General features: G+C 42.3%; 1 protein-coding gene across 1 annotated transcript in view; it reads right to left on the bottom strand.

The window, feature by feature from the left end:
* Nucleotides 1-25,098, bottom strand: part of PROX1 (prospero homeobox 1) — a 55,250-nt gene that overhangs the window by 15,283 nt on the left and 14,869 nt on the right. The window contains exons 4-6 of the mRNA XM_023533229.1: nucleotides 23,941-25,098; nucleotides 16,826-16,933; nucleotides 10,698-10,892 (exon numbers count right to left, since the gene is read on the bottom strand). The exon at nucleotides 23,941-25,098 is cut by the window's right edge and continues 1 nt beyond it. Coding sequence (XP_023388997.1) covers nucleotides 10,698-10,892; nucleotides 16,826-16,933; nucleotides 23,941-25,098 — 1,461 coding nt within the window. The remainder of the gene's footprint in view (nucleotides 1-10,697; nucleotides 10,893-16,825; nucleotides 16,934-23,940) is intronic.

Raw genomic sequence — 25,098 nt, 5'->3', positions numbered from 1 at the left:
AATGGTGCAATAATTGGGCTACCGACAGCAGGGACAAGGTAACTTTTAGCTGGCTCTACAAATGAATAAAAACAAATGCTTATACAGCACCTACTTTGTGCTAATATATTCATGTATATTTGTTTGAGTCTCACGACAACTCTGTGAGGTAGGTGCTATTATTTTCCCCATTTTATCGATGAGGAAACTGAGGCACAGAGACACTAAGACACCTGCTAAGGTTTCACTGCTGGAAAGTGGCAGAGCTGGGGTTTGATTCCAGGGACTGGTTCCGGAATTCATGCTCTTAAGTTCTATGCCATTTTTAGTCCAGGATCACTGACACCGGAAAGACTCTCTAAAGGATTTCCCCTTTAAGATTTCAGAATGATGCTTTTACATGAAATAACTCCTACTCAAAAGTGAACACTTTGTTTCCATCCTGAGAACAATTTAGAGACCAAGCTTTCTCGCCTTAGTTGTCATTTTTATAGACTCAAGCCCAAGATTAAGGCTGTGTCTTTGTGATGTCAAATACTCTTACATTCTTTTTACAAAAACACTGAAAACATCTGGACAGCGTGGTGGATCTGCCCATTTTTTATTTGGCTGGATCTGTCCTACAGAAAACGATCAGATTTGCCAGGGCGCTCACCAAGAGTCTCACAAATTTATCTTATAAGATCACTTAACCAAAAAGTGCTACGAGATGCTACTCGAGAAATCCAACTTTTGGGGCAATCAGAAAAGTCCTGCTGGATGTGTATGTGAGGGACACTCACAAACTTTGGCGTGGCTGCCCACACCTGGAATTCGGTTCCATTGTCTCCTAACTGTCACTCTCCCTTGGGAAAATAGTCACGCTGGAAGCGAATTATAGGGGCAGCCCACTTACTGTATGAGATTAGGCTTTTAAAAAGGATTAGAGCTCCTTAATCTGCAGAGATGAAGATTAAGAGGGAGTAATGATCAAAGTCTATAAAATCAGAAAGGAAATGGAGAATATGGCCACAGCTCTGTTCATAAATCCCAGGACATTATAACAAGGGACATCCCTTTGGAATTCTAGGGGAATCACTTTAAGAGCCATAAAAAGAAGATACTATTTTCATGGCAGGTAATAAATTTAGAGAATTATTATCTGGAGGAGTGGTATATTCTGAGAATGGACTTAGGTTTGAAAAAGGTTTGAATAAACCCATGGGTAATAAAACCATAATGATCCAATAATGGGAGGCTGGGGACATTCTGGGGACATCCTAAGTCTTTTGAAAACGGTTCAATCAGTGACCGGTACTGGCCTCTCCCAACATGCTCCCTGGTAGCCTATGATCTGGCCACCTCTTTCCTCACCTTGTCAGCTAGATCGTCCCTAATATTCAGAATAAAGCTCAGTGACAGACAAGCTCAGGAACCTGCACAATACAGCGACACATTCCTCAGAGAAAATTTCCTTTAATCCTTACCAGAGTCTTTGTCCTAGGATTCCGAATTAGAATCCAGGACAACGATCTGACCATGATTGCCATAAAAATATGAACTTATTCTTTTGGGTATACCTTAAAACTAAAATCTATGTTTTACTCAGAGACAGAGACATTAAACCATCACATGTTGGCGTGGTTGGGAGATAAAAACTGGTTAGATTCTCTGTGGGAGAAGCTGCTCAGAATACGCTAACATAGATCGATTGATTCAATTTTAAGGGGAAATGAAACATACCAGTTACAGAGTATCTATCAAGATATGAAGTTTAAAAATCACTGTAGAACCCAGCACACCTTAACTAAAGATCTGGCTCTGTTAAATCCACAGAATAAAACTTCGAAGAAATGTTTCAGCTCACTTCCCAAACAGCTAAGTGTTAATCACTTTAAATATCTAAGTAATAGGTCATTGCTGGGGGCTGAGGAGATTAGGAAGGCAGAAGGCAGAGGCAGGGACTTTGGGGGTAGAGTGGAGATGAAGATTCCATTCAGATGAACACAACGTGCACAGCAAGGCATGAAGAATCTTCTCTGTACCCCCATTGTGGACAGCTTTCTGAAAATTGGTAAAATATGGCAACAACGTGCAGAAGCGAATAAGGAGTCCAGAAGAAGGAAGGGGTGAGATGGAGGAGAAAGTCACACATCACATACGCAAGATCCTGTAAATCCTACTTCTAGCTCCATCTCCCATCACAAACTGGGAGCGATCACTTGGTATCTTTTCAAATTGCAAGTTTGAGAGAATAGCACTCATGTTGGGGAGCGGTTCAAAGTCACTATTCGTTTGGGGGAGTGGGAAAGTGGGAAGGTGGTAAGGGGTGGGATGGGTTAAGGAGTAAGGAGTCACCTCGTGTCTCATTGTAGACTTCAGAGTGTTTTGGGCAAGAAAACTGGGACATCTGGAGTTCAGAAGTCGAGGAAAATGGGGAAGAACCGGCAAGATGAATACATGATCATCAGCTACACAAAAGAACAGAGCAAAAAGAAGCCTGGATTTGGGCACTCGCGTCTGGCAAGGAGGCCGGCAGCAGGGCTAATGAAGCATTTGTGGTGTGGGACGTTTGCCAGCGCAACAAAGAAGATGTGCTTGGGCTCTGCAGATGTGCCAGGGCCCCCAGAGCAAAATAATGACATAATCACCATCAGTGTCACAGACCAGACTGTACACAAGGTGACAGGGGAGGGAGGGCCTGTAATACACACACAGGGAGGACTCTCCACGACCCGAGGCCTGGGATGCAGGCAGAATGGGTCTTAAATCCGAAGGTGAGGTTGATCTCCACCCTGGGTGTGTGTTTTTCATACAATCCCAGCTATTCCTGATGAGAAAGAAATCTGAAAAGCCTAAGAGAGACTGGGACTGGTCGGAAAAGGCTGAATAAAGAGAGGCAAGGGGAGAAACGGAAGGAGAGAGTTTTGAGTCAAACTCCTTCCGTCTTCTGCGAAGTTCTGGGCTCAAACTTTGACGAACCTGTCCTTAGCCGTGCAACCCGAGGTATAAGTATTATCACGGATGTCAATGTTTCATGCTATAAAGAAAATGCGAGAAATATTTTGGGGAACCTCAGGGGGTTGGGGACACAAATTAGCAATAAACGGTCCCTCTCAAAGTGAGTGCAAAAACAACATGAAGGCAGGAGGAAGCCGCCCCTGCCCGTTTTAAACAGGAGGACTTGTCACCTGCCCGTGGCTCCTGCTCTGTCTGTAAGGTGGGTGTGTTAGTACAGCTGTCTGGCTTTTAAGTGACTTTTGTCACTTTGAAAGTGAAAGTCTGTTTGAGGAGCTGAAAACAATAGCTCAGAGCCCGGAAGAAGGGCTCATGGCACAAAGGACTTAGACTACGCCAGTGTCCCTTTTCATTGCTTCTAATGAAAGATTCATAAGAATAACTTTAATTTTTTATGACCCCCTTTTTGCTATGACTCTATTAGTTGTGTCAACTTCCATATATGGGTTCTCTTTTAAATACCAAAAGGTCCGTTGTGGAAGGGTTCTACAGGGACAGGTTCTGGCCATCCTGTCGGTCCCTTCCTCCAGAAGAGACTGCTCTGAGAGACACAGAGATTTTCTTAACCGTGGTTCCCTGCAGCCTTGAAGTTGCCGTGAAAGCTACAGCGAGGTGATCTTAATCCTCCCTAATGTGCTAGTTTAACTGCTCCTTGGGAGAATGATTATATTTGTTTTTCTTGGCTTCACCCTATTTAACAGGAAGAGTAGTAGAATAATCATTAATGGTTCTCCTTTTCCTTTACTTCTCAAATAGCTGTCTCCACATTGCGTCTTTATGTTGTGTCTCAGCCAAAAAGGGGGGAAGGGAACAGTTCGGTTTTTTTGTTTTTTTTTTTTTTTATGTCATGTTACCAAATAGCATCGAAGACGGGCTGAAGGCAGCCACTGAAGGTGAAACAATATTTTTAAACCAGAATAGTCTACTTTCAAGAACCAAAGCCCTATATGTCACCAAAAAGAATGTGTGCGAAAGTACTTACTCCTGCAAATTTATACTAAGGTAGTGAAAAGTAATGAGTGAATGGTCATTAAAATGTCTGCCCTATGGCTGAGAAAGAACCAAACAGTTCAAGTGAAATGAAATCAGGTGGGGGTGGGGAGTGTAGTGGGGAACGAGGACATTTGATTTAAAATGTTGTCTGCCATGCGGAAAAAGGGATCACCAACTTTGGAACAAGCTTGGGTTCGCTAAATGAGTTTGCTTAATCTAGACGAAATAAACAGGCTCGTTTTCAAACGATCGTTAGAACTTCTCCAGACATTTAATCCAGGATGGGCTGAACACAATGATAGCATCCCACTGAAAGCTCCAACCACCAGCAGCGGCTCTCAGTGGAGAACTCGCCCCCTTTCTCCTACCGATGACCCTTTGTGGGACGAAGAGAATGCACCGAGGCAAGGAAAACCGAATGTCCACAATAGACATCACTCCGCACACTGTCTCTGAACTTTCCTCATCTCTGAAGGACAATTAATTATGAAGGCCTTAGGGGTAGGTCGAAGCAAGGGAAAACCCACTGCTGCCCCAGCGCCACGGCTGCCACCTCTGTGTTTGCTAAATGGCTTCGCCTGTTGGGGTACAGCCACCAAGAGAGCCAATAGATCACGGGGGGCGGGGGGCGGGGGCGGGGGAGGGAGGTGAGGGAGGAAAGCAAAAGATTTTTTTGTGTGTGCGCCTGCCCTTGTATAATTCTATTCTCACTGTGAACTCATCCATACACAAAACACAAGGACAATTTTTTTTTTTTTTTTTTTAAAGAGAGAAAAGCCACAGGGTAGGTTGCAGCCGAAACGGCCTCTCAGTGGTGTGTTAAAAAGGATGGTCTTTTCACCGAATCATTTCACAGAGGCAAAACAGACAAACACAAAGAGTTGAGACTTTTTCTCCGACATTAAATGGAGTCACTGATAAGGTCAGACATATGATACCTAAAGACATGAATCTGTGAACTCTTGAAGTCAAAGGCCCTCTCTGTGCCGAGGAACAATCTTTCAAAGGAAATAGATCATAGAACTCCACTGAATCCGCTTTAAACTTTATGAAGCAGGAGGAGAAAAAGCTCTAAGTAGGGAAGCTTGACAGAAGAGCCTTGAACTATTTTCTGAAGGAAAGATGAGACCCTCCCTAGGCTGCCACAAAACATCTTTTTTTTTTTTTTCTAAAGGCTCCTCTGAACTTTGATATGTGCCAAGACACTGCCATTGAAAGCTGTATAATTATGTGCTATAGCCACTGCAGAAAATGCTTTGTTCACCACAACAAAGGACAATAAGCAAAGTAAAGCGACATTACACTGTATCTTTTTCTTTAAGAATGTTGAGAAAGGTCATGGAATGCTATAACTAATAAAGCTGTTGAGTAAGGAGGTTTTAAAGTTGATCTTACTGTGCTTGAATGTAACCCAATGACAAAAAAGACACGGGGAGCTAAAAATGCAATGACATGACCAAATAGATGATAAATCAACGGGCCCGCTTCATTATACCGATCAACACCTTGAATCCCAAAAGGACAGCGGAGCGAAAACGAGGCTCGGTGCACGCACGCGATCCTACCGCCGCCCCACCCCCACCCCTTCCGCCCCGACCCTGGCGTCTTCACCGCTCTCTCCTTCAAATTTCAGGCGATCATTTCTGTACAAGGAACGTGTTCCCAGACAGCCATGTGTGTCCATATATTTAGAGAACATTCATTTCGTCTCTTAAGAGATCAATTTGGCTTGTCAGTGGTGGGACTGGCAAGGAAAGAAGTGGTAAGGGTCTCTTTGCCTCCCCGCCACCCACCAAGAGTGTGTCGTGTGATCATTTAAACAGCTCAGCGGCTTTGAGGCCAAAAGACTGTAACAGCGGTAAAAGGTTTGCACTCGTGTGCCAGTTTTCCAAATGATCACTCATATTTAAGTGTCTATTTGGAGCAGACAGAAGTGCTTCCTAAATCCACCTGTCCTCGTTTTTCTTTAAAGAGATGGCAGTGTGAATGAAAGACTTCCAAATATATTAAATCTTCTTAAACGTGTGTTGTGTTGAAAGCAGGGGTGGGTTGGGAACGGTGGAGAGAATATATTCAGGATGTGTATTTTAGTGTGCATGTGTTCGGGTGTGTGCTGGGGGGTAGATGTGAGGGATGCTGCTTCTTAAATTTTCTCTTTCTAAGAGGAAAGGGAGAAAACACAGAAAGAGGTCTGCAGAAGTATTTTTCTTGCCCGTCATGTGAAACCTAGAAAAAGTCAAGCCACAGGCTCACTGATGGAGCATCTGCCTAGTGAGATAGTAGATTGATTAGCAGGTGTTTATAAGCCCGCTAATCAATGAATCAAATTCCCTGTTCTATTTATTTCTAAGCCTTCCATCCCAAAACCTGGGTCTTTAGCGAGGGCAAGTGAGCTTAGTCACTCTTACTGGGAGTTTGGACCCTGTCTACAGATAAATGACGAGCCGCTGAGGGCCTATGAGGGATGCTTGGCTGACCACAGGGGTGAGGGAGCTACCTCATGGTTCTCGAGAAAGAGTAAGAATGTTCCATGCAGCCTTGGATTCTGATGGTATCACGACCACCTTTCCTGCTGCAGTTGTGAAGAAAACAAAAAAGCGATAAAATCCAACTCAGATGCCCCTAAAGTCAGAAGTATCAGCCTGGATGGAGGTATCTGACACATTCTCTTAACTCACACACACACAAGACCATTCTCAGCCCCCCACCCCCTTCCCCGGGCTTTGGATCATTCTGCCCTTCTTGGCTGCACCATATCAAGTGGTCAGCCTACGTCATGGAGTCAAATTAGGGTGGGGTGTCTTTTGGCTCCTCAAGTAGTGCAATTCGCCTTTGTGAGTTACACAGGTAGGTTGCCTTAGCTGGGTTCTTTGCAAAACCTGTACACAGGCCTCGGAAACTGACAGCAATCACTGCCTCCTTTCCTGCTACAGTTGCAAAGGCAACAAAAAATGCAATAAAATCCAACTTGTATGCTCCTAAATTCAGAAGTAGCAGGACGATTTAAAAACTGGGACGAAATCCCAAAAACCCCCTTTCCCTCCCCATAAAAAAAAAAAAAAAATTTGGAAGTTCATCAAAGTGAAGTGAAAATGAAGCATGGAAATATATACCGTAACACCTGGAAAGACAAATTTATTATTGCCAATCTCGTTAAATGTGAGAAGCAGGCATGAAATACACAGCCTGTATCTGAACGCTCCTCTCCTGCAAACCTTCACAAACTCACGTTCAGAAGCAACGCCCCATGCGATGCAACCGACTTCCTTGCCTTCAGCACAAACTAAAAGAGTAGTTCATGTGCCCCCCCTCCCCCGCCCCCCGGTGTCTTCTTCCACATCCCCTGGGATTTCTCAAGCTCTCACCACCCTAAGTCTGAATGTTGTGCCAAGAATCCTGGCAATTGTGTAAACTGATACAAAAGGCAGAACAAGCTCTCCTGTCACTCAGAAGGTCCTGACTCATAAAGGCCAGGAAATGTAGGGTCTAGAAGAGGAGAGAGATTTAGGCCACTCCCTCTTTCCTAGCGATAAACCTTCCCCGTCTGCTTTATTTTCCTGTGGGCCAGGGGTCAGCAACCACTCTAGCTTTGAGAGCCATCAGCAGCAGGGGCTGGAGGGGGATGGTGCTAAGCAGTGACAGAGGTGCCACCAGCAAGCTTATGACAGAGGCAGAGTTGGAGCAGAAAGCTGAAAAAAGACCAGAGTAGGAGAAGAGAAAGAAGGAAGAAGGAAGTCATGTCTAAGGAGGAAAAACATTAGCCTCATTTTCGCTCACACCCTCCCCCACCCTGCCTCTACCTGGCCCCACCCAAAGTGAATTACTTAAAAACAGCATAAATTTTTAGGCCGACCGAAATTTTTCTTGCATTAATATTCCATATTATTATAACTATTCCTATTAAATAAGTTAATATTGGTAAAACACTTAGGAGAGTGCCCAGGACATAGTAAAGAGTCAATAAACGTTAGCTATTTTATAACTGCTACAAACAACTGAATGAGAAATTTAAAAATGCAACCAATAAGATGTTTTATTACGTGACCAGCTAATACTCAGTTGGGTTAACATATTCCTTTGAATTGACAGGATCTTTGGGCACCATGGTCCATCTGTTTAAAAATTTAAAAAGAAACGAGGTAGGTAGTTCTCTACTTTGCCATCCTCTTCTCTTGCTCATATTAGCCTTCAGATTCATTTTACTTGACTTAAAGAGGAGAAACTTACATGCAAAAGTCACACAGTGCACAGCGTTATCAGCTGAGATATTCGGCTCGAGGTGCTGCTGGTCTACCTCTGGCCTGCAGCCACGGCCCACACTGGTAAAGTGACAATGATAAGACCAGTGGCTTTTTAAGCATCTTACTTAAGCACTGACCTCCACGCACACGAACACAGAAAAGAAGGGATCATCTTATCTGAAGCTTTTGTTAGTAAATGCGCCAAAACGGAGAGGCGAAATTAAAAACTATTTGGTGCTATTAGGATCACATGTGGTGGTGGGCGTGTGTGTGCGTTTGTACCTGTGAGCGTGTGATGGGGGGGCGGGGGAGCGGCCCAGGGCAAAACCCAGACTCCTGATTCTTTGTTACCACATTTCCAGAAGGAGTCTAGTTTTTACTGAAGGAGGAAAAGCCCCCAAAGAGACCAATAACTTGTCCGAAGTCACATGAGAAGTGACAAAATTGCTCCCTGGGCCCCATACTTCTTGCACTGAAGCAGTCTTAAAATAGACACGACAGATAAAAGCGAGGTGGCCTGGCTGGAAGTGGATATGATTCAGAAAGAGAGAAATATCAGATGTTAATCATATTAAAGCAGGATTTAGATGATGCTAAATGGAGCAGCTCGTCGGGTATCTCCTGATGCCAGCCGTCCCCTGTTTGTGTCCTTTTGGCCCTTGTGCTGTGAGTAGGGGATTAAATTCCTACCAGGTAAGGTTTAAACAACCCTCACAGTCTTAATGTGCACTGCCAGGATTTGTTCTCTCAAGTACATTACACAGCAGAAGTGTAGCACTCATCTTATACGAGGCTTGATGCAGCCGTGCAACGAATATTTGTCATAATAAACTACAGAGAGTTTGCCAGCGCACAGACAAATTCTCTTAGCTGAAAGTTTAGAGCAACGGACTTATCAGAAAGGAGGGAGTTGAAATGAAGTTCTTAATAAGACTTCTTTAAATGTTTCTCTATAGTCATATTCTGCAGCTTTACAAGAAATCTGCTAGAATGTTCCGTGAAAACAGTAAACCGGTGACTTTAAAAACAGACTTTAAAATTGCGAAGCAGTACGAGAAGGATCCCCACTTCTAACATGTTCAGCCAGAGAAAAACTTTGATTAGAACACATTTGACAAGCAATCTCCATTTGTCTTGGATAGCAAAGACAAACCGGTGGCTTGTAGTCTAACCTGCAAACTTTTGAGGCAAAACCGCGACTTCCCCACTGTTAACTTTCTACCTTCAGGTCTTTCCAAGCCACCATAATTGATCTGCGCTGCTAAGAACAGTGGGAGAAAGGGCCAAAAATAATGAACAAGCCAGCGGTGTGGGCAGCGGGGCTCAGGTCCTTTTATTGGCAAGGCCAGACCAAGATGCCCCTTTCTCCTTTGAAGTTGAGAACTTCCTGGGCATTTTTGGGTACTTAGCTGTGTGAGGTACCCAGCGAGAATATTTATATAAGGTCCCCGTACAAGCAGATGAGGGAGAAAAAATTCCTATCCTCCAGATAATATAAGCAAAGGACCAGCTTTGTTGAGCTATGGCCTGTCTACTCTCACGGTCGGGGGTTCAGCCTACAGAACTGTCACAGTCCCACCTCCACCTATTGTCGCCTCGGCCAGCAGGGCTCAGCAAAACGCCTTTGTGAGTACTGGGAGATTCGCTGGTGTTGTCTCATAGTCATCATGTTGCAATGAAAAATGTTTGCTGAGGCACCACATTAGCCAGGAAAGAAATGCCTTACTCATAGCCGCGCATCTTTTACTGTTGCATAGATTTTGCTTCCCGGGAATTGTTTATAACGCTTCGTGTGTATCTAGAATATGCGTGTTGTACATATCTAAGTGTGCATGAGAGCGTATGTACACAGAGCAACACGCTTGTGAAGCTGCACATGTGCAAAATAAACACCGGAGGTTCTCCTCCCAAAACAACAAACACAGAAACAAAAACAAAAACGAAATCTTGATGTATCTCTTATAATATGTACTTAGTAAATTCTCATACTACTTCTCCCACAAAGGAAATAAATGCTGATTAAAGACAGAAACCATGGAATCACTGCCCAATAACATTTCCGGACTTTCTTAGAAAATAACTTTTGCAAGATCCCATTGCACATAGCATATTTTCAGCTCAATCAACATGCCAGAACCTAAGTATGAAAAAAGGCCTCTTGGGGTGGGGACCCCCTTCTCTGGAAAGGAAACACTTGCTGCCATTTTCTTTGGACTCTCCAGTTCCCTTTTTCCATGGCCAAATGGGTCTTGTGTGGAGGGAGCTGAGCCAGCCAGTGAGAAAGGAAATGAAAGCGGGTCAGGTCCCCAGGACTTTGATAGAAATCATGGGGGACGGGGGCTCCGCACTGACGCTCTACTTCTTACCCTGCTGGGGGATGTTTCTGTGAAATACCAATACAGAAACGGATTTGGGGCCATTTCTAAAGAACATACATTTAAGAAAAAGCAAAGGGAGAGGACCAGAAAAATAAAGATGAGTTCCTACCTCAAAGTCATTCGCTTTATTGTAGTGCATGTTCAGAGCCCTGTATAGCTCACAGTCTCTGGTTATGGACAGCTCTTCAGTACTGGTGACTCCATCGTTGATGGCTTGACGTGCGTACTTCTCCATCTGAATGTAGTAAAACTCACGGAAATTGCTAAACCACTTGATGAGCTGAGAGGTAATGCATCTGTTGAACTGTTAAATTTAAATATTGAAAAGGATAAGAACACTGCCATTTTCTTCATTTATTCTTTAAGCATTCAAAGCATTTTTAAAGTTCCCCTCCCTTCCTTGCTTGGAAAGGTATGTTTTTAATTCCACCGAAATGATGGCAAGAGAGCCGAGAGCAATGAATGATATACTCACAGGATATTATAAAACCTATCAACAAAGGAAACCATATCACAACCCCTCCACATTTGAGATGGAAAATTCACATCCTAAATCTTATTTTTCTTAAGCCGAATATCTTACTTTAAATGTTGCTCTTCATCTTTCAGTAAAACAAATTGCATTTGTATACTTCTTACGGAAATTCATTCAAGCCATAGAACCCTGGGAAGAGTTATTAATTTCAAGTACCGGAGATGATAAGCCAATGACTTCACCGCTACATGATATTTTCTTTTTAAATGAGAAATTGTGTCATCACGTGACAACCTCCTTCAATGCCGGAAAATGGCTTTCACACAAAGAGGGAGGAATTTGGCATCTGCTCGTTTTCTTGGTAATAGGTGATCTCGATGGCCATCCTGCCAGGATTCTGCTTAGTGTTCACACACGGTACTCACGTCCAGTGCTGTCTGATCAGACCACATACCTGTTCATACACTTCCTACAGCCAGCCTTGGAGAAGACCCCCTTCTGCTGGAGGCCACGCTGTCTGGGGGATGTGGTTAAGACACGGCACACGGACGGCAGAGACAGAATCTTTATTACATTTTTTAAAACGCCAAGTTACCATAACAGGATTCGGCTTTAAAACTTCGTTTACCAAGGTTTCTCCATGAACTTTAGAAGGAAGATGTTCCTGGGTTCACCGCGAATGGTACCATTCTTACTGATAGCCCTCCGTTCACATAAAGGACAGATGCATCTCAACTTGCCAAGTCAAAACCAATAAATCCATAGCTTTATATCAGGCGGGTTGACAGACAACTCCCCTGCCTTTTGTCATCACAGGCATTCCCTTCCCTGGTCCCCCAGAAAAAGATATACATTCATCAAAAATCAACAAAGACCACTTATCAAACACTGGCCATGAGAACATCCAGACTCCAGCAAGATGACAGCTAAAGTGTGTACTGGGGCTGTAATTACTACACAGAAAGTTGTTTCTATACTAGCAAAGATAATAAATGAATGAAAATTTATGGCAGAGAATGGAAGTCACAAGGAAACAGAAGCAGGGAGACTGCTGTTTCTCCCAAAAGGCCAACTTGCATCATAATTGCCATGGAGTTGCAAGGGCCCTTACAGATAATTGACCAGAAAATGATTAAGTCATCAGCAAATCGCTTCTGCTTGCAAGAGTTCAAACATGTACTTAACCTATCTAAGAATTATATTTTCACTCTGTGTGTCTGCTCTGTCTCTATTCAGCCTTGTGGGGAACCCGATTAAAAAGACAACTGAAGGACCCCCGTTATCTGATCTTCTGGTTGCCGATTTCAATAGAACTTAAACCCATTACAATTTGCTGAACTTGGAGTTCTTTCCATTTTATCTCAGCAGTAAAATACACTGTCCAAATTTCCAGACACTGAGATAAGGACGACAGGCCCCCGTGACGGCTTACTGTTCCTTTTTAATTCTTTTAGAATAAGAAACAAAACATTACAAAATGATAGCAGGCTGTGCACTGGGGAATGAAAATTGCTTTGACATGGAGATTAGGCTTCTGCATTGTTACAAGACATTGTCTCATATGGACAAGAGTACTGTAGAGGAAAAAAATAGAAAGGGTTTTTTTTTTTTTTTTTTTCTAGAATGGTCATGAATGACCTAATGGGGAGGACAAAAAAGTAAGTGCACTTGCCATTATTTAGGAATGGGACATAAAGGGAGATTTAAAGCTTATTGTTAGAGAATGGAAATAACAGAGAGAAAAGCAGGGACAAAAACAACAGAGTCCCCAACGTGGGACAAGTGAAACGACAGGCACAGCAGCTTGAAGAACAGGATCTCCGTCCACTAAAATGAACTGGAATTTGTTCCGTTTTAGTGGCTGGCTGAGTGCAAAGGCAAGGCCCCCGCTCCCCTCCTCCAGATACTCACTTTGGGGGAGAAAAAGTGTTAAACTTTAAAGAATTCATTTCCCCCGTTCTGCAGTGGCTTACAAGGATCAATTGTTCTATAAAGGAAAGCTCTGTAGTGTGTTAATGTGTTACTGCAAAAACTAATCGCTACAATAAAGAGGCTGTGTTTCCACAGTGTACTAGTCTCTGTGACTTTGATTAATGCTTCCCACGGGACATCTCAGCCTCAATATGGGCTGAAGAAACTTCCTAAATATTCAATGAGCATGGTCAAAAGATGTATAAAACAAATCAATCTGACACCTTAATCTGGCTAGGCAGCAGTTGACTCAAGGGGTGGAGGGAATGAGATACATCATTTAACACTGCCGGCTTGAAAAGCTGTGAGCGTCTGTTCTTCAAAGCTAAAACGACACAGAATCTGTTGTACTTAGTGGTCTAAGAGTTATTAGTTTATACATTAAAATCAGCACCCCATCGTGTGCAGGACGACGGTGGGCCCTTCGGTGCTTGGCATCCCTCTCGCATTTGTCCCCTTACCCCTTCTCAAAGGATTTGAGGCCCGGATGAGGTGTGCTTTTTGTCTGGCTAAACTGTCGTGGTGGGGGAATTTAGTTGGACTCTGTGAGAACACAGAACTTTGTCTGGTTTCTCGTTCTAGGAGTTAATCTAAGGCAGCCCTGGTTTCGTCCTTCGTACACAGCATCGCTGTAGAAGAACCGCTCTCGCCAAACTAACACCGCTGAATTGCGTAAGCTTGCCCCTTCCTCTTTCTCTCCAAGGCAATTTAAGAGCATTCGCCTCGTACACAGATGGAAGGCACTCGTAGGGAGTTACGAACTACATCCATTCCTAAGGAAAAATATGAAGCTGGCCGGGCGCAGCTTCTGGAGATGGTCAAAGGATTAAGTCAGCCTAGCGCCATCTTCCAACTGTGTCTTTGATGATTTCTAGGCTACACGTTATTCATGAAACAAAACATTTTCCATTAGTGTTGCTTCTCCTCGTTTTTGACTCACAAAACTACCGATTTGAGATAAAATGCCTTTATAATTTGGAAAGGTACGTTTTGCTGGAATTAGGAATTTTCTCTTAGATGAATGCGGCCACAATAAAGTATAGGCTTGTGCCACTGTGATGAGTATTACTTGGTCCATAGACACATAAATACGTCTTTTTCAAGTTATATGATGTTGGTTTCATTTCTGATAAAATCCGAAGGTCCTTACCCCAATTTCTAGGGATCTCTCTATCCTGTGGTGGTTTCTCGAATCCATACCAAAATAAGACTTTGGATTGTATACTCATATATAGAGAAACACCTAGTTATTTGCAAATAAGTATCCACATTTATGTATCTATATCTTGACAGAGATATGTGTGCATATATATGCACATGCAAGATACACACACACACACACACACACACACACACGTGTGTATGAGTATATTCATTGGCAATATTCAAATTCTGGATTTTCCTTAATATTAAAGAGTTCCAGCAATGCTCTGCCATTGTTTTCTAGAAACTTTCTGGAACACCTTGCCTGGACTGTTCCTTCCATTTTTATATATGACTTTCTATTGTCATCAATGTAAGCTCAAGAAATACAAAAACATTTACTGCTAGCCAAAGAAAAAACATAATTAGGAAAGTTAAAATGTATAATTCATTTAAAAAAAAATTAGAAATGACCTTCAATGATTTTTTGCTTTGCATTATATGCCCTACTGTTTCCCCTCCATTAGAGTGGATAATTGGGAGTTCACCAGATTCACGTACACTTTAACTGCCTTCTCTCTCAGTATGGAGAGAGTATGGCAGGACTCTATAATCTGAATATTAGTGCTTTTTAAAATAAAATAGTCACTCAGGTATTTAATTGTTATTTATACAGCGTGAGTGATTATTTGAAAAGCTGAATTACTGGATGTATTCTAAGGGAATGGGAACGATTTCTTGTAGGTTGACATTGCATAGTATCTATAAAGCTGCAGATCAACAATCTCCCCCACCCTTCCCCTTGTACACGCACACACACACACACACACACGCACGCACACAGAAAACACGAATGTTTCTGATATTTACATCTACTGTTAGGTAGTGCTGCTGGCTCAGAACGGCTGCTGCTTTCCACCCTCCAGGTGGCTGCGTTTCAATGGTAGGTAAGTGACCCCTATGCATGCAGTTTGTAAAGCGTTTCAATGGTAGGTAAGTGACCCCTATGCATGCAGTTTGTAAAGCTCTTTGGCCTTCTGGATGAAAGGTGCTAGGTAAATATAAGGTATTGTCATTATTATATCCCAACACTGCAAACCAGTGCATTGAAGAGTAAAGGAAGTCACGTGGCCACCTACTCCCACAACCCACACACACATACATACACCCACACACACACACACACACGTGTGTACACAATGCTGGGAGGATTCTCTGGAAGAACTTTGCCAGGTCCTACTGGGCTCTAGAAGCTGGCCAGTCCTCAACCAGTTGACAAGGTCTCTACCATTGGTCTGTTTTAGATGCCTCTTCCCTCCCCAAAGTCCAAACCCTTTTCCTGGCCTACCGTGTCACATGGCCATTTTTTGGGGGGGCGGGGGTGAGGTGCTTAATGATTCTACACCGGCCATGTAAGTTGCTGCCTTTCTCAGCATTCCCCATCCTGCCCAGTTTGTTGGCACCGAATGAGGAGAAAACATGCCTTCCACTTAAGGAGCTCAGCCAGGGAAGGAGAAAGATAAAAGGCTGAAGTTGATACACAATTCAAAGCAAACAGGAGGGAAAACAGAACTTTTCTTATAAGGCCAAATAAAACATCAGTGAAGGAAACTGAAATGAGTTGGCCTGCAAAAGGGGCCAACCAAGCGACATGGGCATCGGGCACAAAACATTCTTCGTAGAAGAAGTAGTGGAGGAGCGAGTATGTTTTGGCAGCTCGTGAGTTCTCAATGGCAGAAATAAGAACTTGTACATATGGGGGTGGGCAGGGGAGGGTGGGGGAGAAAGCTCCCAACCCTAATAAACTAATCTCAGCTAATGTAATGTTTAGCAAGATCCTTGGATAATGATACCACGCGTGTCATTATCATCATCAAAACCCAATCTATGTTTTAAAAAGTTACAGATGATTAACACAACATCAAGTTGATGCAAACAATTACTTAAAACGCTCGCACACACATACACACACACGCGCACACACACAGAACCAGGAGGTCCCCATATTCTGTAGAATGAGGGAGGCTGCAGCTGTAGGGCCGACAGCTTTCATATCCTCATTTGAATAATGTGTCCTGAATCTGTCACTTTATTCATTCTCCTTATGCTCAGTGTACTCTACATCAACAACAAATTAAGTTGTAAATAAGAGACAATCATCACTTTTGTTTTTAAGCAGCTACTGCATAGAGAATTTCAATGTACGCTCCTTTTTCGACAGGGGGAAAAAGAGGTGCTAGAGTTTGCTTTCATAAGCACAAATATGGGGAAAACTAACAGAAACAAAAACAGAAACAGTTTACTGTTGCTGAGGGGAGAAAAAAAAAAAAAACACCCTCTAAAGCACATTCGTTCAGTACCAGCTGAAATTTCTTCCAAGAAGTTACTAGGACATATAAAGACAGGCTAAGTTTCCCCGACTACACTGGAAACTCACGTGACTTGTTAATACCAGTCCCCTGGACTTAATACGCAAGGGACATCTTTGTTTGGCCTGGCTATAGACAAGAGAACAAGTACATTAAATTCATTACGACGCAGGTGTATCGATGAACTGATTCCGCACTCATCTCCATTAACTTCCAAGAGTAGAAATCACCAGGACATGCACGGAAATTGAAAAAAAAAATAATACAAAATGTCCCTACCTTTACATCGGAGAAGTAGGTCTTCAGCATATTGGAGCTGGGATAACGGGTATAAAAGAACATGAGTTTTGCTTTTTTCAAGTGATTGGGTGACAATCCTTCCTGCATGTAGGATGCAATTGGTTAAGGAAAAAATTTCTTTAAGCACAAGGACCGACCACCTCCCCACCACCGGGAGTCTGGAGGCCCACCAGGCAGCCGTGGGAATTCTGGAGGGTAAATGGTATTGGCCGTGGAATCCACCACTAGCTTGCTGCCGTTTGCTCGAAATGCCCATCGTCTGTCAGAAATTGCCAAGTGTCCTGGTGAGGGTACACGATTTAGTTGCAGAACCTTGGCTAACTTTGTGGCGAGGGCGGCAAAAGAGTGGCCCCGTTGGAGGTCCTTACGCTAGCTATACGTTCACTTGTTGCTAAGGAGACAAATGCACCCGACGCGCTACACAACTCTTATCCTGAGAGTTCTTCCTTCTTTCACAATGACAGTTCTGTTTATTTCTCTCTCCACACTCTGCAGTTTACATCAAATTATTATCCTAATGTACGTGAAAACATAAAATGCATTATTTTGAACACTGTCAGGCGAGCTTCGCATTTTACCTTTTAGCGCTAATCTAATGGAGCATCTTGACTCACTTTCTTCCCATCTTATTATTGTATCTTCTTAATTGTTTCCTTTTAAATAATAGCTAAAATTTGGGAGGGGTAGTTTTAGCACAGAGAGAACGTGGAGGGGGTGTCGCTTTTGTTAAAGCAACGATCCAAAAACCAAATACAATTTGCATCTCCCGGATTTATAGTTAACTCCTTGGAGAGTGGCGCGGTGGTTGGGGCTAACAAATCAATAACTGTGGGTTAGCAGATCAATAAATGGCCACTTACCCCAAATAAGAAGGCCTATTTATCTGGAAACATCATTACCTTTTAGATCTGTAAACAGCAGCAACTAAAACCGTTCCCAAGAGAATGTGAGACTAACCATAACAATCCAGGCTTCCTGATTCTCCCCCGGATTCTTGGCACTCTTCAGCAGACTCAGGCCTGGGATGGCTCTGGTCACATCTGTGCCGCAGCCTGGCCCTGCCATTTCCTCAGCAAATTAATGGCTTTATAATTTATCAGAAATGAAGATGCACGTGGAGAAAATCAATGTGGTCCCCCACAAGGTCAATTAAGGGTCCTTCCTAGAAGCTTCTCTAAGGATTTTCTCTTAAAAGAGAGTCTGAGAAAAATAAGGGAAAAATAAGGAGAAAAAGAAAATGAGTACGTGTGTATGTGTCTGCGTGTGCGTGTGCGTGTGTGTGCGCGTACACACACGCTTTCCCACCCAACAAATATCTCACACCTTATGAAAACAAGGTCAAATAAACACAGATATTTAGGAAACGTAAAAGTTCTCAAATGACCTCCACGGGGTACAGCGTGACCAATCTTAGAACAGAGGGAAATCAGAAAGTTACTAGAGAAGCATAATCAAACTAATATTGATAAGCTCTTGACTGCTTATAACAGCGTATTCAACCAAATATGCTGCTGAGAAGGTGATTAGCATTCCCTCTAATATCATGCAAATTTTTAAAAAGATCACCTTGGTTTGTAAATAGAAGAGTTAAACATTGAGCTTTTTTTTTTTTATTATTATTCACGGAAAATAAACACTGAAGAAAGAAATTTTGATGTTATATCTGTAAGCCAAAGCAGCTTAACTGAACTTGTGTTTTTGTTTGAGATCCTTAATGATTACAAAGACGATAATTTATGACTGACATACTTTTTGTGCCAAGGAAAGAGCTGAAAGGCCCTCCAGTAACCTCCATTAGACAGATAGAGAAGACGAAAGGAGAACAGCACACTTCAGGACCATCTGTCCAAATGGATAAGTGAAATAATAGTTGCAAGCTGTCTCCTATTGCCTCGTGATAAGAGTTTTAGGCAAGTCCAAACTTCGACAAACATTCTCAGATCTGAGTTCTAATCTTTTTTTTTTTTTTTTTCAGATGGCTATATTAAAACCACCTCTAACATTTAATTACTGGTGGGGAAAAGTCCCAGATCTTTTAAAATTTGGTCTCATCCAAAACAAATTGTTTTGTGGTGGTTCTCAGATGGTTTATAGAGCCACCAAAACTTCCTGAAGCTTTCAATACGTTTAAATTGTGCTGAGATGGTTTAGTTCTTTTTATTTAAAAGACAAAGCAAATCATCCATCTTATTTTGATGGGGATTTAGAGGCTTTTTATTTCATGAAAAATTATTCTGATTCGAATTTCTCAAGTCTGTTTTTGCTTTAAAACGTTTCCTGTTGGTAATACTTGGAATCGATCAGTCGAAATGGAACACAGAATAAATCTTTATCTCTTGCTCATCGTGTAATTGAGATAAAATTCCCATAAAATATATGTTTCTAATAAACTATTAAAAATAGCTAATGAAACATTTAAAAGCCAACAGTTAGATAATCCTTTTTTTTCTCCTCAAAATAAATCTGAACTGACCAATTGGTTAATTTCCCTTTTAAGTGCTTGTGCTGAAAAGCAACTGTTCTTCCAAGAAAGCACTAGCTGTTTCCAGGATACTTACACACGCACAATGACTCATGATGGAATAGATTCAGTAAACATACAGCTGTACTGAACACGAGCTAAGCTCCATTCAAGGCCAGGAAAGAAAATGAGCACAAATAAATATTAAGGAGGTAAAGGGGGGTGGGCGAGGGGGGGATGGAACGCAAACAAGATCTGTCCAGGCAGCTCATGTGGCTTTGCCTCAATTCTCTTAGCCATAGCTTTGTGAAGACAGATGACATTCAATTCTATGTGTAATGCAAAATAGACAATAACTGCTGAAACTTGAGACAGCTGCCAGGTGTAAAAAAAAAAAAAAAAAAAAGAAAGAAAAGAAAAAAAGAAAGAAAGGAAAAAGAGAAAAGAAAGTAAAGATGATAAATCCATAAATTAATGAAAGACATCTGCTCGGGAATATAAAAGATCAGAGGAGTAGAGTACTACAGCTGAACGTAGCGGTGTTCAAACAACCTGAGAATCTCAGTGTTGTCTGTTTACCAAGCACAATATAACCTTACCTAAGCGGCAGCAGCAGGAGGAGCAGCAGAGGCAGCAAAAAGGCAAATGGGAGAATAATAGGTTGTGAAGGCTGGAGGCAGAAAATTCTTTTTTTTTTCCCAGTTGAACTCGGAATTGTGGCTAGAGATTTTTCAAGCTGCATTTCTAACCGAATGGACCGCTTACTTACATTTTCTAAACCACTTTGAAACCCAAAGAATTTTAGCTTTCTCCTTGTGCTCTGATTTGCTGTTTCTATGAGCCTTGCCCCCTAGAAAGCTGAAATGGAGAGAAAAGGTCTAAACACTCTCATTTCAAAAAAGTGACAGAGCAAGTTGTTGCTCCACTAAGAAGTTCAACAGAACCGGTGCAATGTGTATTTTATGGAAGTAAAAAAAATTTATTTCCTTCATAATGTGGGGGAGGGGGTAGGAGCCCAGAATCTTTCCATCTTTAATATACATGTTTCCCTGTAGCTAATATAGCTAAAAGAATTACTATGGCCCCACGAGATTTCCAAAAATGGAAAAGATCAACTCCTATAGATTATTTCACATTTAGAAATTCATTTTTTAATCCACATTTTCCAGTTGAATTATAGTTTCAAATTACTAAATAATTTTCCTTTCTAAACTTCAAGTATTTTTCATGTTCTCCCTAAAAGTCGAGTAGCAAAAGCTGGCTATCACAGAGAACAGGCTCAGTTTCTTCACCTGCATGTCTTGATGGCTTATAATCCTCTTGTGTTTAATTGGGTGCATGCAAATGTTTGAGGCCTAAACAAGGCTATTTTTCTTGAGATGCAAAGAGGGTGAATGACAAGGAACATTACGAAGAAAAACAATTGGCTGGCTGTTTCTTTTGGAATTTGAATAAAACTTAATATTTGATTAAATAGATTCATTTGCAAAAATACTCAACATATATATTTTTTTTTATATCCAAGACTTGAGCTCTTGGAGCAGGTGTACTGACATTCAGTTTAACACGTACATATTCACTACTTCCTTTCTACTAAAAGGGATAATAAGGTAGTGTGTTCTATTCTATAGAGCATATATACTTAATGTGTTGAACTTAAAACAGATTTATCTGATAAGCTGGTGTTCTCAATAGTCCTTATCTTGGCTACTTTGTTCAGAGAAACAGATGATGCCCTTTGGAGTGGGAAAGAATTGTTCCTTAAGAATTAAATTATTTATTACAATTTGGAAAAGCATCAACTAAAAATAAAAACATAATAATGACAATTCTGGTGGTACCACTTCACGTCATTTCTACTAATTTCTACAGATATTTTCTAAAAATAACTGTAAAACAAGTTCGAATATAAGCTTGAATACCTAAAACTGAAGTGAAATATAGCACTCACTGTGATCCTCAGAGATTTCTTTAAACAAAATGCTTAAGAATTTTGCCTACATACCACCAAGGGAAGAACCCATTGCCATACAAAGATGGAGAGAAGAGAAGGGTGGATCCAGTTTCCCAACAAACACCTAGACCCTCACTGGCTTCAGAATTATATAGACTATAGGAAAGGCTGCTTGCCTGTCTTCTTCTTAAGAAATAATATATCAATGAGAAAACTGGTTAAGTGTGATGTGGCAGAAAGGAGAAAGAAACAGAATAGAAGGCTAGAAGGTGGAAAATGTAATCATTAATTGCAACAGGAAGTCCAAATTATTTAGCTACGTGAAAAAAAATTCCAGGTATAAGCGAGTAACCATTCTTACAAATACAGGTGTTTCCAAACCATCACTGTTCCACAGAATCTTACATTGGTAGGAGAGAGAAATTATTCATCTGAAGAAGCAGCAACCGTATTCTCTTTAAAGTCTTTGATTCTTGTAGAAATAAAAAGAACTTCTTTCAATTCAAATCCTCAAAATTCCTCAGGGGATTTAGACAGGGTGAGACAATGAACATGGCCAACACTTAAAACAATCTAAAAGATTTTTTTCCTAGAAGACTCAACTTACTTAAACACACACACACACACGCACACACACGCACACACACACCACAGGCATAATTATCTGGATACAATGAAAAGTCTAATAATAAAAAAAAAACCCATAAACTGGCATCTTGAGTTAAAGGGTTTAGGATTGACCTATAGGACTTTGGAACTCTGGTTTCAAATATTTACCAAAATGGGCATGCTCCTTTCCTTTGTGTGTACAAAGGAGGGAGAGAGAGAGAGAGAGAGAGAGAGAGAGAGAGAGAGAGAGAGAGAGAGAGAGAGAGAGAGACGGAGAGACAGAAAGACAGGGAGAGAACCCACCGTCACTACTAACTACTATTGGCTTCACAATGAAGTAAAGACTCTTTGAGGAGCAATGGGGTCTAGCCCTGGACAGTAGCCTGGTCTGAACCTAAAAAGATACTCTCCCTGTACAGGGTTAAAAAAAAAAAAAAAAATTCAAGCCATTGTGTCTTCCTTGCTTTTCTCATCAACAACAGCTATGTTCCAATCATTTGACCAATGTTTATTGCGTATTCATAATGGGTAAGGCATGGTGCTCAGCACAGCTCTATTCTGGTGGATTAAATTTGAGATATTTGAAAAGTTGAAGTTAAATCAGCAACCAAACCAAAACTCAATTTCTCTTTCTTTATCTAATTCTTCAACACCTTTCTCTTCCTTTCTCTTATGACGTGATTCTCTTCTTCCTCACCATGGAAAGAGACTCTGTGTTTACTGCCCAAGTGGGTCTCGTACCAGTGGCTCCCATTAGCCTTATTGGAAGCCTTTGCCAGTATCCTAAATGTTGGCTGGAAGGATGACCTTTGCTACCTAGGAAAACACATTTCCACCAGAGCTGAGACTTTGCACTTACGTGGCAGCCTCTGGAGTGGGCTTAGATACTGAAATGTCAATTTCTAGTCATCAAGACGATCGCTCAAAGTTCTCAATTTAGCAATAGGCAACTTAATTGCTAAATTTTATATCCATCTGGCAATTTGTTATAAAAGAAACAAGCCTCTACTTGCCCCCAAATGCTACTATTCTACTATACCAAACCACCAATGACCACGAGATTTTTAAAAATTTACTGCAAAGACCAATTTACAAATTTTTCTAAATTTACAATTTTAGATAAAAAAAATCGTCAGTTAAAAATAGCTGGAGTTCAGGTCTAATAAAAAAATATAACTGGCATCTCTACATCAAAGTCAGGTTCAAAATGTAAAAGAGTCATAAAAAAAGAGCCATTTTTTAAGTCGAATACAGCTGAGTTTTATATTTAATTGTGCTCTCTCGCTTTCCAAAATAATTTGCTTTGTGTACGTTAGGACAAAGGATTTCTGTGTATGGCTGAACAGAGGTTAATCATGCATGGAGGCAGCTGCACCAGACCCAAAGAACAGACCTTGGGTGAACGAGAGACCGATGCCATCTGAATAAATCAGTACCTGTGTATTTCCTTTAAAAAACCGGGTCTCACTTCAAGATTAAAGAGAGAATCTAACTCCCCTCCTACATCCATCTTTGTCCCGTGCAGCCTCCCACCAGGACAGTGCTCTTCCTAAGACTGAATCAGGCCTTCTTTAAAAGGCCCAGAGGCCTGTAGACGGCTTAAAGAGAGAATTCTTCACACGGAAACTTAGGGATCTGAAACTGACTTTCCTCTTCGCTCCATCACAAAACTCGCCATCTTTTAAAAAATATTTCTGATAGAATTCAATATTACAATGACGTTTTTCCTCCCCATCTCTGAATCTACTCTTTAAAAAAAAAAAAAAAGGATAAGGAGATAATACAGGAAGAACGAGAGAAAAAACACTACTGAAAAAGCACACATTAAATACCAGCTCTTCGAGGCAATTCACTTGCGAAAGTTGTAAAGATGTTGGTTTAGTGGAAAGGTTTTATGCCATGAGAAGTGCCCCTCGAGTGTGATAAAAGCTTACTACTTTGAAAAATACGAGAGGCTGCATTCTTAAGAAGATGCTAATCTACATTATGGTACATATCGTGTAAACCTGACCCTTTGGGAGGCCTGTTTTGTTTTGACTTGTTTTCCTCGAGGGGAAAATAAAAGGATATTGCACTTCCCGAATAAGGTGAGATTTCGGACATGTCTTGAAGATCGCCACACTCGGACTTGATGAGCGACAAGGAGAGCCCTTCCGCGGTGCTGGGTGGGTGTGCTGGTGAACAAGGGTGGTGGCTCAGGTGGTGAGATGACATCTTGGTCCTCAGACTCGTCGTCTCCCTAGTTAAGTCTAAGGATTCAGGAGACGCTCTGTCTTTTCCCGAGAAGGAGCCAGAGGGAGCACCTAATGGACTCTGAAACGGGTAGGCCATCAAGGGGAGGGGGAAGGGGTGGCGGAAGGTGGACGTGGTGAAGCCCGCGGTGGCGGAGAGAGGCGACTGGTGCAGCGGCTGGTGGTGGCCGCCAGCGGGGGGGCCGGAGGCAGGCTGGTCAGATGAGTTTTTGCGGACCACCAGGGGCAGTGCTTCTGTCTGGTCTGTGGAACTGGGCATCTGCACGTTGCCAAAGGTGTCCAGGGGGTTCGGAATGATGACGTCACCAAAGCACTGCAGGCGTTGGTTGGCGGTGTGGAAGTTGTGGTTTTCCCCGTTGACTGCGAATCTGGCCTGGGGGATCTGGAGAGGCGGGAAGACCTGAGCAACCTGGCGGGAGGGTTTGGCCGCGAAGACTTTGACCACAGTGTCCACAACTTGCGACATGGCAGAGTTCAGCTCCTGTTTCAAGGTCTCGGCCAAATGTTTGCCTTCTGGTTGTAAGGAGTTTGGCCCGTGGTCTCTCTCTTTGTTGTTACCTTCTCGCTTGGGCTTGTTTTCGGCCATTTCCTGCTCCCTGATCAGGGCTCGGGCTCGGTCAATGAACTGTCCCGGGTCGAGCTCGCACATCTCATTATCTGACCTCCCCACCGAGTCCTGGGCCCTGGCGTCCAGAATCTCCGAGCGCATGCTGTCTTCAGACAGGTTACCATCTTCATCATTTTCAGAATCGGTGCTGTCATAGATTTGGTAGAACTTTTCCTGCAGCTGGCGCAGCTGTTTCTGCATGTCCTCCAGCTGCTGCTTCAGCTGTCGGCGCTCCTCTCGCTTCTGTTCCTTTCGGGCTGAAACCAGCTGCTGGAAACTCTGTTGCTGCTGCTGGGGCAGCTTTTGCTTGCGTTTGTTTTCTCTGTAACTTTCTCGGGGACTCACAGACTGCGGGGCCATCTCTCTTTC

The sequence above is a fragment of the Pteropus vampyrus genome, unplaced genomic scaffold (genome assembly GCF_000151845.1).
Source record: "Pteropus vampyrus isolate Shadow unplaced genomic scaffold, Pvam_2.0 Scaffold98, whole genome shotgun sequence".
NCBI lineage: Eukaryota > Metazoa > Chordata > Mammalia > Chiroptera > Pteropodidae > Pteropus > Pteropus vampyrus.
This window is presented reverse-complemented; position numbering and strand designations above follow the sequence as displayed.